The sequence below is a fragment of the Aulonocara stuartgranti genome (genome assembly GCF_965226115.1).
Source record: "Aulonocara stuartgranti genome assembly, chromosome: 11".
Classification (NCBI taxonomy): Eukaryota; Metazoa; Chordata; class Actinopteri; order Cichliformes; family Cichlidae; genus Aulonocara; species Aulonocara stuartgranti.
The window spans coordinates 10326171-10341968 of NC_138947.1; the positions used below are offsets into that span (position 1 = coordinate 10326171).

General features: G+C 40.5%; 2 protein-coding genes across 4 annotated transcripts; both read right to left on the reverse strand.

Moving 5' to 3' along the window:
• Positions 1-1366: 1366 nt before the first annotated feature.
• Positions 1367-3218, reverse strand: snx10b (sorting nexin 10b; the record flags this gene model as incomplete). 2 transcript variants are annotated; one of them, XM_082552989.1, is made up of 6 exons in its annotated part: positions 1367-1881; positions 1986-2195; positions 2347-2448; positions 2555-2655; positions 2754-2840; positions 3118-3218. In XM_082552989.1, 6 exons carry the CDS (start codon positions 3148-3150, stop codon positions 1770-1772), a joined length of 645 nt encoding a protein of 214 aa, XP_082409115.1. In that variant the 3' UTR covers positions 1367-1769. The 2 variants fall into 2 exon arrangements, with proteins under 2 accessions (XP_082409115.1, XP_082409114.1); XM_082552988.1 differs by lacking the exon at positions 3118-3218 and having other exon boundaries at positions 2754-2990.
• A 1970-nt stretch (positions 3219-5188) lies between these two features.
• cbx3b (chromobox homolog 3b) lies at positions 5189-9738 on the reverse strand. 2 transcript variants are annotated; one of them, XM_082551337.1, is made up of 5 exons: positions 9499-9738; positions 8927-9067; positions 8662-8818; positions 8070-8230; positions 5189-6516 (listed from the first exon to the last, which is right to left on the reverse strand). In XM_082551337.1, exons 1-5 carry the CDS (start codon positions 9708-9710, stop codon positions 6396-6398), a joined length of 792 nt encoding a protein of 263 aa, XP_082407463.1. In that variant the 5' UTR covers positions 9711-9738; the 3' UTR covers positions 5189-6395. The 2 variants fall into 2 exon arrangements, with proteins under 2 accessions (XP_082407463.1, XP_082407464.1); XM_082551338.1 differs by having other exon boundaries at positions 9484-9597.
• Between the last annotated feature and the right edge of the window lie 6060 nt (positions 9739-15798).

Here is a 15798-nt window from a genome sequence, read left to right on the forward strand (position 1 = left end):
TGACAAAAAGGAGTTTGCAGTCACAAAGCTCTGCAAAGGGAACTTAGTTCATTGTGCAACCTGCAACTCCAAAGCTCCCCAAGATTACTTCTTCCCTTTTACATTTTTGGCATCTCTTACACTAGCATCTCAAGGGCTGTGATACATCCTTCATTGGTTTCATTAATATTATGAAACTGATGAGTCTAAAATGTTTTAATTAATTAAAATTTACATGACAGCTTTTCTTTTCTTTTTTTAACAGACAAAGTAATTTAATTCTGAATGACTGAAGTTTATTTTTAAAATACCCACACAATACCCAAAATGTTGCATCTTTAACTTCAAGAATTCCTTCAAACACTGACATGATACAGTGTAGCATTTTACATAGGCTTCTTAAAAGTCTGTCAGGGTGACATGCAACAATATTGGAAAGTCAGATATCATTAGACTGAACAGTTCCTGTTTAAATAGCTTCTTTGCAAGCTATTTGCAGGAAGACAAGACAAACATTTTTCAAAATTTATTAAGTGGAAATAGTGAAAAACATTCATATGTTTGCACTTGAACACCTACACCTTTGTCCGAAGGTGCAAAATACTGCTGACTACACGTCAAGCATTGGTAATGGTTGCACATACATATATTTCACTATAGTAGATGCAAATGAATACATATCTACTGGATGCGCATCTTTCAGAAATGTGTCCCACCTTCCCGTGGCAGCTCGGTCGGCGGCTGTTCATCTCAGTGTGTTTAAGATGACGTCACTGCTCTGTTCTTTCTAACATAAGCCTACTATCTCTTCCACCCTCTGAATTCACAATAAATCTCACCCAGCTGCTGCAGAGGAAAAAACCAAAGTAAGCAAAACACTTCATCTAATGAGTTTTGCAGATATGTCAGTTTGTCCACTCCCTTTACTCGTTATTACATCTGCAATAAAAAAAAAAAAAAGCACGGTGGTGTTCACTGTGAGAGCAGGCGTGTGTGTTTACTAAACACACACGAACAGACACGCTGAGATGTGACTGCAGTAGGTGAGCTTAGACTAACAAAAGCAAAGGAGACAGGTAGAAAGGGTGTCTTGTCATTGCAGCTGGCATTTTGTTCAGCAGGGAGCAATGTAGCCTGTCTACCCGATAGCCCTCTCAGACAGGAGCAAGTCCATTGGGATCCCACAGGACCTCCTACCAGCCACACACCTGACAAGGGGGCTGTCTAAAAACTCTGCAGAGACCCTATTACACATGTCATACTGCTAAGCACTGCGGTGGCCACCAGATGACAAGCTTTCCACACCCTTCCCTTGATTGGGAGTGAAGCACAGAGAGGAGAACAAAAGGCTTTCACTGCACTCATATCTGACCAGTTTCAGTCTCAATGACCAAAATTCAAGCAATGTTTATGAAGCAAAGATTATACAAACGCATTGCTGTTACAACACTGCCATCTTCAGGCAAATTGTTGGTACAACTTTGTATTTATTCAGACAATCTGAGAACGTGCAGGTAGATATGTAGATAGATATAAATGTAGATAGATAATAGATATGTAATATACAAGAGGTAATTTTTTATTATTATTTACTGTGCAAATTTCAAACTAAAACGTCTCATCAAGAACACAAGAAGCTGTGACATTTTTTTAAATAAATGAAATAATTAAGACGAGACATGTTAAGTGCAGTAACAGGTTTACGGTAATAGCTTTTTCCTTCGCTCATCCAAAACATTGTATGGGTGCAGAGACTCCCACATTCTGTCAGCAGTATGAAGATGATGCTTTCATGTAGAACGAGATAAGCAGCTCAGCTCTTCCTCCTGGCTTGTTTCAATGAGATCAAGAGAAGAAGCTTCCAAATCTTTAATCTTGTGTTCTGGATCCCTACCCTCGGAGCTGGAAAAAAAAAAAGACAATTTAGTGAATTAGGTAGAGTGAAACTGACTTCTAAAGACTTTCAGTTTTACTCATGCGGTGAGATCAGATCTTTTTTTTTTTACCTATCTGAGTCACAGTCACAGGAAATTTTGAGGTTATTGTGCAGATCCTCTTCTGAGTGGAATCTCCGGAGGCCGCAGCGTTGCACAGCCTGAACCACAGAGTAGTGCGTCCTTCCAGCAGCGCAGGCCTCTATCATAGGCACGCTAAGCTGTGACTGTAGGAAAAGGTGAAGGCAGCTGTCGGACAGCAGCAGAGGGTTCTGAAGGACTCTGAAAAAAATTTGGGAAAAATAAACACTTTAAAACTTCGCCCGGTATTACCTTTAGAAAGAGTCAGTCATGTGGTCCCGTGTTTGTACTCCAGTTTTTGTTTGACTAGGTCAAAGTTCATAAATGCATTGATCTTTGGGTTCTCACGTACTGTTCCAAAAATTTCTGGAGCCCTTTCATTCGATCAGTGATCTGCTGAGCGTTATTAAGACTGAAGAAAGGGTTTTTAGGGGGCAGCCCTGGTACATGTACCCTGGAAAATCAACAACAAGAACAACAAAATGTCAGGAACAACTGAGCACACTACTTTAACTATGAGTAAGTAAACTTTAAATTCAAATCTCAGTGGATGAACTTACATTAGCATCGAATTTGCCTGCAGTTTTCGCCTGAGCCATACAAACTCACTGTATCTCCTTCTCACTTGTGAGATCTTCTTGGTGAAGCACACACTGTCGGTCTAAAACAGGACACCCCAGTGTCACACACATATCACAGTAAAAATGCCCTAAATGAAAGAATAACGATTCGACCAACTGTCTTAAGCATTTTACTTACATGTAAACAAATTTCATAGTCTATGTAGGCATGCCAGAAGTCATTCTTTTGCATCCGTGGGTCCCGTACCCAGACACTGATGACCTGCTGCATGGAGAAGGCAGGACAGAGACTGAAAGACTGAATGGAATGCACTGTGTTGTGAAAAAGGGAAGGATTATATTGGCAGATAGAGGAAGTAGAATGACTAACATCACACGAACCAGGATAGGAAAATCCAACAGAGAATGGTTTCATGCTTAGTACAAACACAGTTATTTTCAAAGTTGTGCCACAGTTTAAGGAAAACACGTGACTCCTAAAAGATCTTTCTTCTTGACAGTTAAGAAACTCTGTCACATCCACAACACTAATTCAGACCTACCTGATTCTCCGTGCTGTCAGTTTCTTTTCTCATGATCTAAAAGATTCAATCTCAATAACCGTAAGTCAGATAGATAATGGTGGTCCTTAGCACTGCATTTGTGTCTTTTATTTCCACCTTTACAGGTTATGGAGCAAAGGTTTCAAAATAAAGTCACAAGACTGATATAAGCACCTCCCTCTAACTGTCAACTCAGCAAAACGAGCATTCCTAAATCGGAAGCATTGTTAGAGAACATGTGTCAGCACAACCAGATCAAAGCTGCTAAAGTTACAGGAAATCCATACTTTGTTAGAAAAAGAGACAACTGCTGTAGGTTTTTTTTTTTACACCATCACAGTGGATTTTACACGACACAATCAAGATATGATTGAAGTGGAGACTTTTGGCTTTAATTCACAAAAGTTTAACAAAAAGTTTAGTATTAACTGTTTATAAATTACAGCCATTTTTATACACAGTCTTCCATTTTAAGAGGCTCAAAGGTAACTGCTAGCAGTTTTGTGGCCAGGTGAGGCCTGTTCATTTGTTATTTTGTGACAAATGAAGTAGACAAAAGATCTGGCGTTAATTTAAAATGGTGAAAATGGTTTAGATTTTAAATATAAGGTCTAATGAGATGCCAATCTAAGTGAGGAAGGCCGTCATTAGGCTGAAAATGAAAAATAATCCTCTCATAGAGACAGCAAAAAATTTAAGAGAGGCCAAATCAACAATCTGATCTGTCCTTAAAAACAATGAGATGCCTGAAAGATCACAGGAGACAATTGAAGTGGATGCTGGTAGCCAAGTACCCAAGGGTACTGCAGAGGCCTGTTTTTAAGTCCATGCCAGAACATTTTCTGTGTCTAACTCCTTCCACTCTCTCCCATCTTTTCTGTTTACTCACAGTACTGCACTATCTAAAAAAAAACAAAGAAAAAAACAGAAGAACATAAAACTAAAATACATGATGACAGAATCGTTTCCATTTGTAAGGAAAAACAACTTTACAGCATCTAACCAAGTCAAGAAGAGGTAAGCATATCATTGACAGGGTCCAGAGTTTAGAAACACCTTCATGAATGTAAATACAGAGAGTTTACAGCACGGTGGAAACCACTGGTTATACTCAAAAACAAGAAGGTCAGATAAGAAAATACCTAAAAGAACCTGCACAGTTCTAGAAAAAGTATCTTTGGACAGATAAACTCAAGATTAACTTGTGCCAGAATAATGAGAAGAGAGAAGCATGGAAACAAATCATTATCCTAAGCATACCACATCATCTGTAAAATATGTGGAGGTAATGTTATAGCATGGGCATGTATGGTTGCCAATGGTAAAGGGTCACTAGTGTTTATTGATAGAAGTGTACAGCACTATACTTTTCACTCAAATGCCACAAACCTAATCACTTCACAGTGCAAACAGATAATGACCCGAAGGACACCACAAAAGCAACTCAGCCATTCCTGAAAGCAAAAACGGGGATATTCTTCATCAACCACGTCAGTCACCTGATCTCCGCCTAACAGCGTGCCTTCCAGTTACTAAAAACAAAACTGAATCCAGAAAAACCCACAAGCAGCACCAGACAGTGACCGCAGCACAGGGCTAGCAGAGCCTCTGAAGCATGGGAAAAAAGTACGTGGTGGTGTCGATGGGTTCTAAACTTTAGGCATTTATTGACTACAAAGGTTTTTACTTTTAAAATGTTGTAAGTTTGTCCAATTGATTTCCGCCTCTGAAAATGAAGCACTGTCTAAAAAAATCACTGCAATTCCTAAAGAGCTGCATTTTTTACAGTAAAACCCTTGAATTAAGATTAAAGGTCTGCACTTTAAGCACATCTTAACTGTTAGCTTTAAAATCCACTGTGGTGGTGCACAGAGGAAAAAAGAAAATCACAAAGCTTGTGTTTCTGGACCCAACTCTGTGTAGCCCATTTAGTGCCAGAAATGTAATGTCAAATGAATCATCTCATATTAATGTTGTTTTTTTTAATAATTTGGAATTGATCATTTATTTTAGGAGTAATTGGACCACATAATGTGAGAAATATAATCAGAGTGAATCAAGATGCAAAAAGTGTCAAAAAAGGTTTCATTTATTCACAGACTTCACAGATCCATGGTCAACAGTTACAGTAGTTCTGTAGCAGATGTGTTTTTAGGAGGTTTGAGGTTCAGCTGAGTGTCCCATAGCAGTCATGGGAGATATGTCGAGTCAGAACAATGCCACCAGGATACAGATATAAAGTACACAGAACTGTATAATTACAGTCAATGAATGCCCTGTGTAAACTGCACAGTCTCAGATCTAAAGTGCTACATTTAACAATCGTCTTACGCATTTACGGTGCACAAGAGTTCATTTTGATAAGTGTAAATCTCATTAGATTTACTTAAGAAAATTCATGACCTTCTAATTCAACTCAATTTTATTTATACAGTGCCAAATCACAACAACAGTTGCCTCGAGGCGCTCTTATTCTGAAAAATTCTACAGGGCTTCACTTTTTGGATCAAAGCACCAAATATTTAAATAATCTGAAACGTTCTAATTCAATAAACAGGAGAAAACTGCTAATTTACAGCAGCTGATTAAAAAAAACAAGGGAATTTTTGATGGGCAACATTTTTTTTAAAATATATATTATTTAACATCAACCACAAGGGTCATAAAGAGATACAGTAAAAGCTGTGTCCATTAACACTTCACAACCTCACACAATACAAGTTCAAACAAGAGGCATTCCAACAACAGGGCTACAATCTTCAGCTCTAACCAAAAGCTACATAGGCTGAAGGCATGGACTTGGACAGTAGTTTGCTGGCTCTGGCAGTAGAGTGTCGCCGTACAGGATGTAAAGCACACACTAAACAACCGCAGGGCCCTTCCAGTGTAAGATACTGGCATCTAAACAGGACTATAAATACTAAATTACTCATAGAACAATATCTTCAAAACAAAACACAACCACAGTGATCGAGTCCGCTACATGATGACACAGGAAAAAAGCTGCAACGGGTTAGTCTGACCTCAGATCAGCCGCTCTACATAAAGGTTAGCTTGAGCCTCCATCAGAGTGTCTGCAAAGTCACAGTGACCTTTTTTGAGCACCACGGGGCAGACAGCACTTAAAATCCACCACCGCCGAGGATGTCACACCTGCCAGAGCTCGAAGTGCTTCTGATGCCAGCTGAAGGAGGACATTTGATGGAGGCTAAAGTTAAGCTTCAGATGAGAGCACAGCTGTTTATTAGTTCTCCTCTGCACACAACCCACACACATTTTTACTGCTCGTCGTCTCCACAGTGCCAGGTCAGCTTCTGCTCGTAGAAGTCGATGACCACCTGGGGACATCTGGCGCTCGCTTCACGGGCCGGCAGCAGGGCAACGTCATCCGAGTTTTTCCTGTGGGGATACGCGCAGCAGAAGGAAAAAGACTGAAACCGCCTCTTGTTTTTAATGGATGTAAAATGTCTTAACAGAAACAAATATTTCTGACAGTTTTTTTTAATGGAGAAGTAAAGGGTAAGGGGACTCTACATAAAAGGGGCACTAGATTTTAGCTTTAGCTTCCTTTAGCTCATGCTTCATTGTTCCACCAATTCTGTTAAATTTAGCCAGTAATTTCTCACAGTGTCTTGCTGACAGATCAACAAATGTAATAAAGCATATCATCACTGATTTTCAAGAACAAGGATGATGCGTGCCTAGCTGAAGTAACTACAGAGGGATAAAGCCATGAAAACACGGGACAGAGCTGCCAAAGCTCAGTTAAGAGGAGAGGTGATGATCAGTGAGCAGCAGTATGACTTCATACTGAGAAAGAGCACTAGAGACACGATGTTTGTGCTAGTTTGCTTAAAGTGTTAATGGAGAAGTACAGAGAAGGAGATGCACTCTGTCTTTGAGGATCTACAGAAAGCATATGACAGTGTACCAGGCAAAGCTGAAATAGGTAGGACATGTGCAGAGGAGGGATAGTTGATACACTGGGCAAAGGATGATGGAGACTGAGCTCCCAAACAGCAGGAAAGAAGATTACAAGAAGAGAAGATTACAAGAATGACAGAATGGGATGCAAGGGACAGACTGAGACAAACAAAGGGAATTAAACATTTTCTGACTGGCTATGCTCTTGTGGAGGAGAAGTAAAAAAAATGACTTGTTTGCTTAAGGGAAGCAATATAGGACTCTGGCGTCTTATCATCATATCAATGCCGTGCTTCTTTGAATGACGCGGACATTTGGGTAAGGTCAATAATTTGTGGAATTGTGTGCAAGTGTTTGCTTTCCGTAGACCTCTAAACTTCCAGCCCTAAACATGAGCACATCTTTCACACTCAAAAAATTCCAAGTTCTCCAACCTAACAAAACTCATTGAGCGTTTTAAAAGACTTCAGCCAACCGTTTTACAAACTGTGTTTACAAACTTTACAATCTGTTGTAATTCAATATAGCTCCTCTTTCATAAAGTAACTACAATCGTAGGTAGTGTTGCGGCTCTGCTGGACTCCCGGACACTAACATTTGTGTATGTAAATCAGAAGAGAAAAAAAAAAGCAAAACGATCTAAGCCGATCACTCGGAGCCTCATAAAGGTAGATCTTTGCAGAGCTGGACTTAATAGTCCAGGTACGCATAGTTAAGAGCCCCCGAGTCTATAGCTTAATGGTTGTGTGTAATGATAAACCCAAAGCCCATCTGCTCTCTCCAATCTGTTACTAATAAGGTTTGAGGTGGTCAGTGTCAACTTCCAACTTCTCTTCTCAAGTCATCATGCATATATAAAATGTTGGAAAACTGCAGTTTCCCACAAAGCAACAGCAACAAAAACATCGAGTCCCCCCCCCCCACACACACTTTGCTGTCTGACTCTGGCTTTAAATATTAACATTTTCCACGTTTACTCAAGTGCTGGCATTTATTATTCAAGGACAGAGTAAAGAGGAAGCAGTCACCATTTGACTAGGAACATGAGCTCTCCCTTTCTGTCCGTTGAGCCGATGATGCATTCGGGCTCGAGATAAGTACTGAGGTCACTGGGGGAGTTTTTCTGCTCATCATCGGGCTGAAGGACGCTGTTGTCCGTCTTCACAGCCTGAGCCTCCTGCACGCAGGACTAAAAGAACAAAATAAGAAAAGGCAAAGTTCAAAGTTGCAGCACAGATTTACTAGACATGATAAGAAGGTTGCTAAGTCGAGCCATTTCATTTTTTCTCCCTCACTGTACACACCCATTGCAGAAAAAAGGGGAAATTTAACTGGTTTCATTTTCAGGAGCTTTTGTAAAACTAACCTCTTTAACACGACATTTAGTTTCAGATTGAGCCTTAAAACAATTTCTGACAAGGAGTCAGTTGACTCTATTCCAACCTCAGTCTACAACTAAAGGGAAAATGCTACCATACTTCTATTGTGTTCCCTATACTTCTATATTTTTCATTGTTGTTCTCCCTTTTGGCAGATTTAGCTGCAGAAGTTCTGTAAATAACATGGAAACAGACAGACATACAGACGATCCAGAAACTCCAAAATTCCTCACATACTCACAATTTCTGTCTCTTCCTCTGCCATTTCCTCTTTGGGAACAAACCCTTGCTCGGGTTGCTCTTCTTCATTCTCCTCGGTGAAGTGGGCGTTTCTCAAGAACTCCTCTATGAGTTCAGGACAGTCCAGGTTGTCCTCGGGTTCCCACGTGTTTTCTGCACTGCGGTTAGAGTTAACAGGAGGAGGGAAAGGCAATTTTTACTACGGTGGATAAACGGGTTACACAATCAAACCGTTCAAATGACTGGTTCTGCAACATCCCACTCACTCAGTGAAGCCCTTCCACTTCAGGAAGTACTCCACTCTCCCATTCGAGATTCTGCGGCGAATTATTTTTTCAACCACAAACTCCTGGACAACTGTAGTCTCCTCAGTCTTCCTCTGTTTGGCAGTCTGCTTCTTTCTCATTCTGCCACGATAGAGAATAAGCGAATGAATGAAGGCCAGGGCAATCACAAGAACAGGGAGTTCATTTCTTTTCGTGCTAAAAAAAACAACAAACTAAACACGGTGGAGTCAGGAACATTCACTTTTATCTCCCTGCTGCTGGGATTTTTTTTTTCCAGCAGAACATGGCAGTGGCGACCACTCTGCTGTGCCCTTCATACAATGATCGGCACACTTGTTACAGCGCTCCACCTGCTGTTTCTGTCGGGTGATTGTGCTCCTTCAGTCCAAAAAAAGCAACATGTTAGTATCGCCGTGAGCGTCGTTCACTCACAGCCTGGTTACGAGCACATTTAGCAGACAGCAGCCCGAAACATGAGTGAATAGAAGCGTGCCTCGGTGATGCATTAGACGCTGTAATGAACAATATGCACGTACGCTCTCGGTGTTTACTTAATCTCGGAGGGTAGCCTGCTGCGGTGCCGCTCGGCTCTGCTCTGTGCTTGTCGCTGGAAACAACATGCACAAAGCGCCGGTGACGCTGCTTTGAGCTCAAATGTGTCGGTCGATGTGAGTAAATGAGCGAAACAACTTTTCATGAATGAGTTAAAATTAAAGATGGCCGTTGATGCTCGGAGGAAGTGGTTGCCAAGGGAAAAGGTCATGCCAGGAAAACCGGGAGGAGACGACGGGGACGCGCACAGCAGCGACCAATCAGGGAGCAGTCCGCTCGACCGTCCCAGTCCAGCGGTCCGGAACAGCCCTGCCACCCATGGGCGTCAGCGGGGTATGGCAGGGCATGCGCACTTCCTATAATGTATTTCACAAATTTTGTTTTATTTTATTGGAAACAAAAAGACAGTCCGAGAATACAATAAATAAATAAATGTATTGTGTCTCCTCCCGGGATCGAACCAGGGATCTTGGTGCACTTTAGTTTTATTTAATTTTAGAGTACTTCCATGTATTTCCAATTGATGTTACATAAAGTTCAATACATTTAAGAGAAAAATACCATCCACTTTAAAATGATACAGCGGTGGGTTTATAAAGCAGTTGCAATGAATGTAAATTCCTGATGGAAATAATATACTGAATCGCTTCATTTTGCATTATTTTAAACGTTTGATGCTATTTTTAATATTTAATTTTGCATGATATTGTATAGTAGAAATTCTAATACAGAAAGTGTTACTTAGTATTATTTGAGAATACTTTTTTACTGTTTTCAGTGCTGTAAAGACACTGGGCTTTGTCGACGGGGATCTGCTCCCCTCAAACTCTGAGGCTGTACTGTTGAAATCGCAGGAAAAACAGTCTTTGGGAGATTTGACTGACAGTTCCCCTCTAGCCAATGAGTAAACTCAGAGCTACTGATTGGCCAAATAGCCCCCGCCCCATTCCATCCCGACCAAAGAACAGGCCTTTCCACTTTGCTTTCCAGCAGTTACTCCACACTGTTTTGTAAAACACCACTGGGGGACGCTGCCAGCCTGTATTGGACTGATAGCACCTCTGTTAACCGCTGTCAATAGATTTATACTGGAAAGCTCACAGCCAAAAGGCAGCAGCTCCACATTAAGTTTTTCCACCACTCTCTCGCAGGAGCTGTGCAGAATACAGCTTCTACTGGTACCATTTCATTGTCAAGGCAGGATTATGCAGCACTTGGTGTATTTGATCATAAATTTATGTATAGACATAAACTTACGTAGTCTAACAACACTACAAAAGTCCAAAGATGTATCAGACATACTATAATCAGAAAGGCAGTCAGGAGGAGGACAGGTGACTGGTCTAAAGTAAACAGCTACCATTATTTATATTTGGACTGACCACCTATCCCCCTTGTGCAGTGGAAACTTTTAAATGAGGGGGCCTGTAGATATTAACTTCATGAATTGTAGATTCTCTATTGATAAAACCAAGGTAACCTGCTGTTTTCTACACTGTTTAATTATTAACACTGTGTCGAAGATACTCCAGGCCTCCAGATACAAATGCTACGAACTGTTTTCACACCAATTTATAAGTACATTGAGAACTTAGGGACCCCCGCCTCACTCAACAGACACACTAGAAATATAATCATAATTATAAGGGTCGACCCTTTTCAGTGTCTATATTAATACTGCAATACAATATTCCCATGTTGTGAAACATTATTTTGGCTGTCTCTCTTATAACTATGTTTTTCAGCAGTTTACAATTTAACATCCTTTATTAGGTGTGCTTTATTAAAAAGCATTTTTCGTAGAGCCACACCATCCTTACAAGACATCTTTTTCCTCCATGGATTGGTGTATTAGTTGACTGAGACACTGAGGCAAGACATGTGTTGGTTATCAACCAAATGACCCACTTTTGCCCTCGGACCCCTTCCTGTCTACTCTTCTGGGGATTTAGTACAAGTTGCTATAGTAACGGAACAGCTAATAGGCTTGGGCTGTCGCTGTAGGCCCAAGAATGGCAGTAATGCATGCAGTGAGGTCCTGTCTAGATTTACTACTGTATATATTGTTTTGGGGGAAAGCAGGTTATTTTAGATTTGCATCCCAGAATTAACATTAACAACTTTTCATGAGGAGATTTCTTTTTTCACTGTTATTGATTAAATGACAGTATTGATTGAGACATTGAGAAGACATAGTAGGTGAGTAAAACTGACCCTGTAACACTTAATGTTATGGGTTTCAACCACTCCTCCACCACAACTTTAGTCTATTCATATATAGACTAAAAACTGACCAACAAACATTTACATAAGCATCTGTTTTTGATAGTTGTGGGAAATTTGATATTATTGATCAGCCTCTGGATTGCAGTAGTTAGATTTAGGTGAACACTGGCATATCTGAGATGTTTTATAAACATTTGTTTTATGTCTTACACAAATTTGTAATCTAAATAATGTTACTACATGTAATAATAAAGTGATTTGAGGCCTTCCTGGTGCCTTGAATGCAAACTGACTGAACCCCTAAATTGACCAAGGCACTAAAAATGAAATACAGATGTTGATGAAATTACATGCTCCAGTGTACAGGGTGAAAAGATATATTGTGTTATGCCGTCATCCCTTAAATCTACTAACTTCCCTCCCAGACAAGCACATTCCACACACCCACTGTGAATGGAGCCCTAATACAGATGGGGCTTGAGAGCCATTCTGTCAGAGCAGAAATTTGTCCAGATGGCTAGATCCTGCTGTGAGGGGATGTGGATGGAGTGAGTAGTGGTCTGTGTGGCTCAGGATAGGCCCGAGTGGACTCTTTTCACATGGTGGGCCCCCGGCGTTCCCTTAGTTCCAACTTTGAAGCTCTCAGATTACAACCACGGTGAAGGAATTCATGTCAGTCCTTGTGTTCTTATCAAGTCTGTGGTTATATAAGACACAGAATCCAGTAAAACGTTACTAAAAGTACCGGTGGTCAAAACGAGATTCAAATAAGTCCATAACAATTCACTGACTGCGCATTTGTAAAGCACTTTCTTGGATATCATTTTTGCATGTTTTGAAAAAATTCAAGTTCTTTGCCAACTCTCCCTTCATCAGCTTCAAAAACTGACTTCAGATCATATTCAGAGTCACATACAAAGTCAATCAGGGTACTAAGTGGCAGGCTCCAGTGCACTTTATGTCCTCGATATTTATGCAGCAGTGGCAGAGAGAAAAGAAACTTTTCACGAGTAACAGATGACGTGGAACCACAGACCACCTGGATCTACTTGCGGAAATCTGTCTCTTGTTTCAGAACATTTATGGTGCCCCAAGATACTTTCCTCTGTGTTATTCTATACCTGACACTCCAGGGCTAGAGTCGTGTAGTCATTACCAGTCTTTGTGTCTGCAGAGTTACTGGGAATGCATACACTAGGAGTATGCATTACACTACAGGTTTCAATCAGACAAGAAGAGATTAATATAGCATAAATGTATTTTATTAAAACTACTATCTGGTCAAGAAAGCTCATCTAAATGCCAGCACAGAGAGAAAGAATTATAATTATTTAAGGTAAAAGGTAGCTTGGGGTTTTCTGTTGCAGATCAGCTGTAACACTCCCTGCAGAAAACGGAGTGAAACAAAAATCGCAAAGGTGTAATATAGTTTACACAGTCATGCAGACGTTCATCCATGTGACATTATTGTCACCATAATATAACAAAAAAGCCATCAAAATTAAAAAAGCAGCCAACAGCCTTTGATTGTGCTTGATGAATACAAGGATCTAAGGATTTTTATTGCCATGAGGTGAAACTAAATTTTGCACTCAAGTCCTAGTTAAGACCAACAAAAATAACGCTCATCAAGAGCAATATATACAAAACCAAGAAACAGTATGAGTATAAATAAGAGCTTGAGAAGCAGCTGCGTCTCTGTGCGTCGTCAGTTTGAATAAAGAATAAACCTGAACCTGGTGAGATGAAAGTTTAAGCAGCACAAAATTGACACTCTGAAGAACCTCTACCATCTTTCCAAGAAAGTAAATAGTTTCCAGCTTTGGTTTCATACTGTATGTGCTTATTTGGAATATTCAGAGCTCGGCCCTTTGCAGTACTCAAAGAAACTCCATGTAACCTTTGTAGAGATAATAAATCTGTTCATCTGCTGAACGGAGGGAGAGGGAAAAGTCACACAGTGGAAGTGGTGCTGACTTCATCACATGTGGGTCTCTGCTGGGAGATTCCGCCCCACAAAGCGAAGCCCGTAGGATCTTGTAACACTGTGACTGATGGGTGAATGGCATCAGTGACAAGCAACTCCCATTCCCCCTGGGGCCAATGTGGCACAAAGTGAATGGATAGGAGTGGTAGGGAATAGATCGCCTTTGAACCTAAAAAGAATAATTCCCCCTTCTTCCAGTGCTGGTCTTTACTCCCGCTCTCTCTCTTAGTTCGTGCCATTCTTCTTTCACTTTTTTCCTTTCTCTGCGGTGATTTTTTTTGTCCTTCTGAGCTTTGTGGCTGACGATGATGACCTGGGGAAGAGTAGAATGTGAATAAAGTTGCTGTCATTTCAAAGAAGCGATGTGTCACTCAGCTCTTGTCTGACTTTATGTCAGAAAGAAAATTTAAGCTTTAAATAACACGGCACCGACGTTGTCCTGCAATTATTGCATAAGCCTAACTGAACGTAACTCGTTTGTTTTGGATAAATGTAACTCTGAAAATAGACTAATGATCCAGGGGCATTTTTGTGAACAAATTTCAAGAAAAGATTTCATGATGTGACATTTTCACATGCCCTCAGGAGCGCCGAATGCTTTTAATCACGAGCAACAGTTTTTGAACAGGTTACAATCAAATTTGTTCCTTTTTGTGTTGCACTTTAAGGCAGCTAGTTACTAACTAAAGTTTGATGGATTGCTCTCCTCTGGTTACCCGCACGGCAACGACTGCTGCTGTCTGCGAGGAGATTGTTTGCGTTTCTGTGGCCAGCTTTTGTCAAACATCCTCTTCCATTTCAGTTTCTTGAAATGTTAAGTGTTCCTTTTCACCGCTGTCCATCACCACCCAGTGAATCCAAACAGGGAGCGAGCTCCTCTTCTGTCATGCAGGGAGAAATTGAGACAAAGGAGAAGAGGGAAGAATGTACTGGCTTGGTGTGATGACAGTGCTTTGTTTGAATCCACAATATCGTTGCTGGCTGCTTTAAGTCAACATGTGTGGGTGTTTTTCTTATTTTTTTAATTATATACTGCATGTAAGAGTCTTTTTTTAATGGGTTGGTATACTAACTGACATACAGTAAACTCCTATAAGTAGTATAGTCTTTATATTTATCACATGAATATGAGCGTTATAAACACTGGCCTGACTCCTAATGTAAGTAGACAGCTGAAAAGTACTTTATCCTGGTGAGAGGACCTTTGCCTTGGTAAATCTCCTTGTCACTGCGCAGCTGCTGACTATCTGCTCTCATCGGGTGCAGCTCCACAAACTGCCGAATCCAGTCTGTTGACCTTTCACTTCTTTTCTCTAACACAGCTGTAGGCTTTGAACTTTAGATCTGCTCCACATCCCCCCATTTGGCTGCAAAACTGGCCAATCTGAAATCAAATCTCATGTCTGTTCTTCACAGGTCCCCCCTCAGATACAGAGCAGTTGCTTTTTGGCTTCTGGGAATCTGAAGCTTTTCTTCTTGAGCCAAAAGAGCTTTGACTATTACATATTTTTACTCAGTCAGGCCTGTAGCAGCTCTATGCCATCTGAAGTGATACTGAATAGGCTCCAGCTTCAGCACATGGTGAGAGCAACCGGCTCTTATGTCTTGCCTGCCTGCCATCTGGAAAATTAGAGCTTTAAGTAGGCCCTTTCAGTAATTACCCTGCCAACTCTGAAGAAGGGCTCCGAACACACCGTGATGAAATCTACATGACTGATCGAGTGAGCCCATAGCAACTGAGAGTATAGTAGAAATGCAACATGCTCAAAACCTCCTCTTGTTTTTTAAGAAATGGCTACTTCTGGACACTGACATTGCTTATGATCTCTACTACAGTCTTAGTTGTATTTCTCTAAACATGGGTGAAGGTCTCAAACTCACCACAAAACCTTTAAGTTTTGTTCTTTTATTAACGAGTAAGTCAAGTTCTCTGACACTGGAAATCATTTATATCAAATGATATTTGATATAAATCTATAGTGTGTTAATAATATTATAATATCAGACTGAATCTCTAAAATACATTATTTTTGTCTGGGAATAACTGGCTGCTAGCCTATAAGCATGCTGATTTCAAGAAGAAGAG

Bases quoted from the DNA above. Each gene is read 5' to 3' on its own strand.
- cbx3b (XM_082551337.1), bottom strand. From the start codon at position 9,710: ATGACCTTTTCCCTTGGCAACCACTTCCTCCGAGCATCAACGGCCATC. The intron at 8,231-8,661 runs GTGAGTATGTGA...TTGTTCTTTTAG, and splicing joins CAGAGGAAGAGACAGAAATT to TCCTGCGTGCAGGAGGCTCA. The intron at 6,517-8,069 runs GTGACTGCTTCC...GTATCCCCACAG, and splicing joins CTCATGTTCCTAGTCAAATG to GAAAAACTCGGATGACGTTG.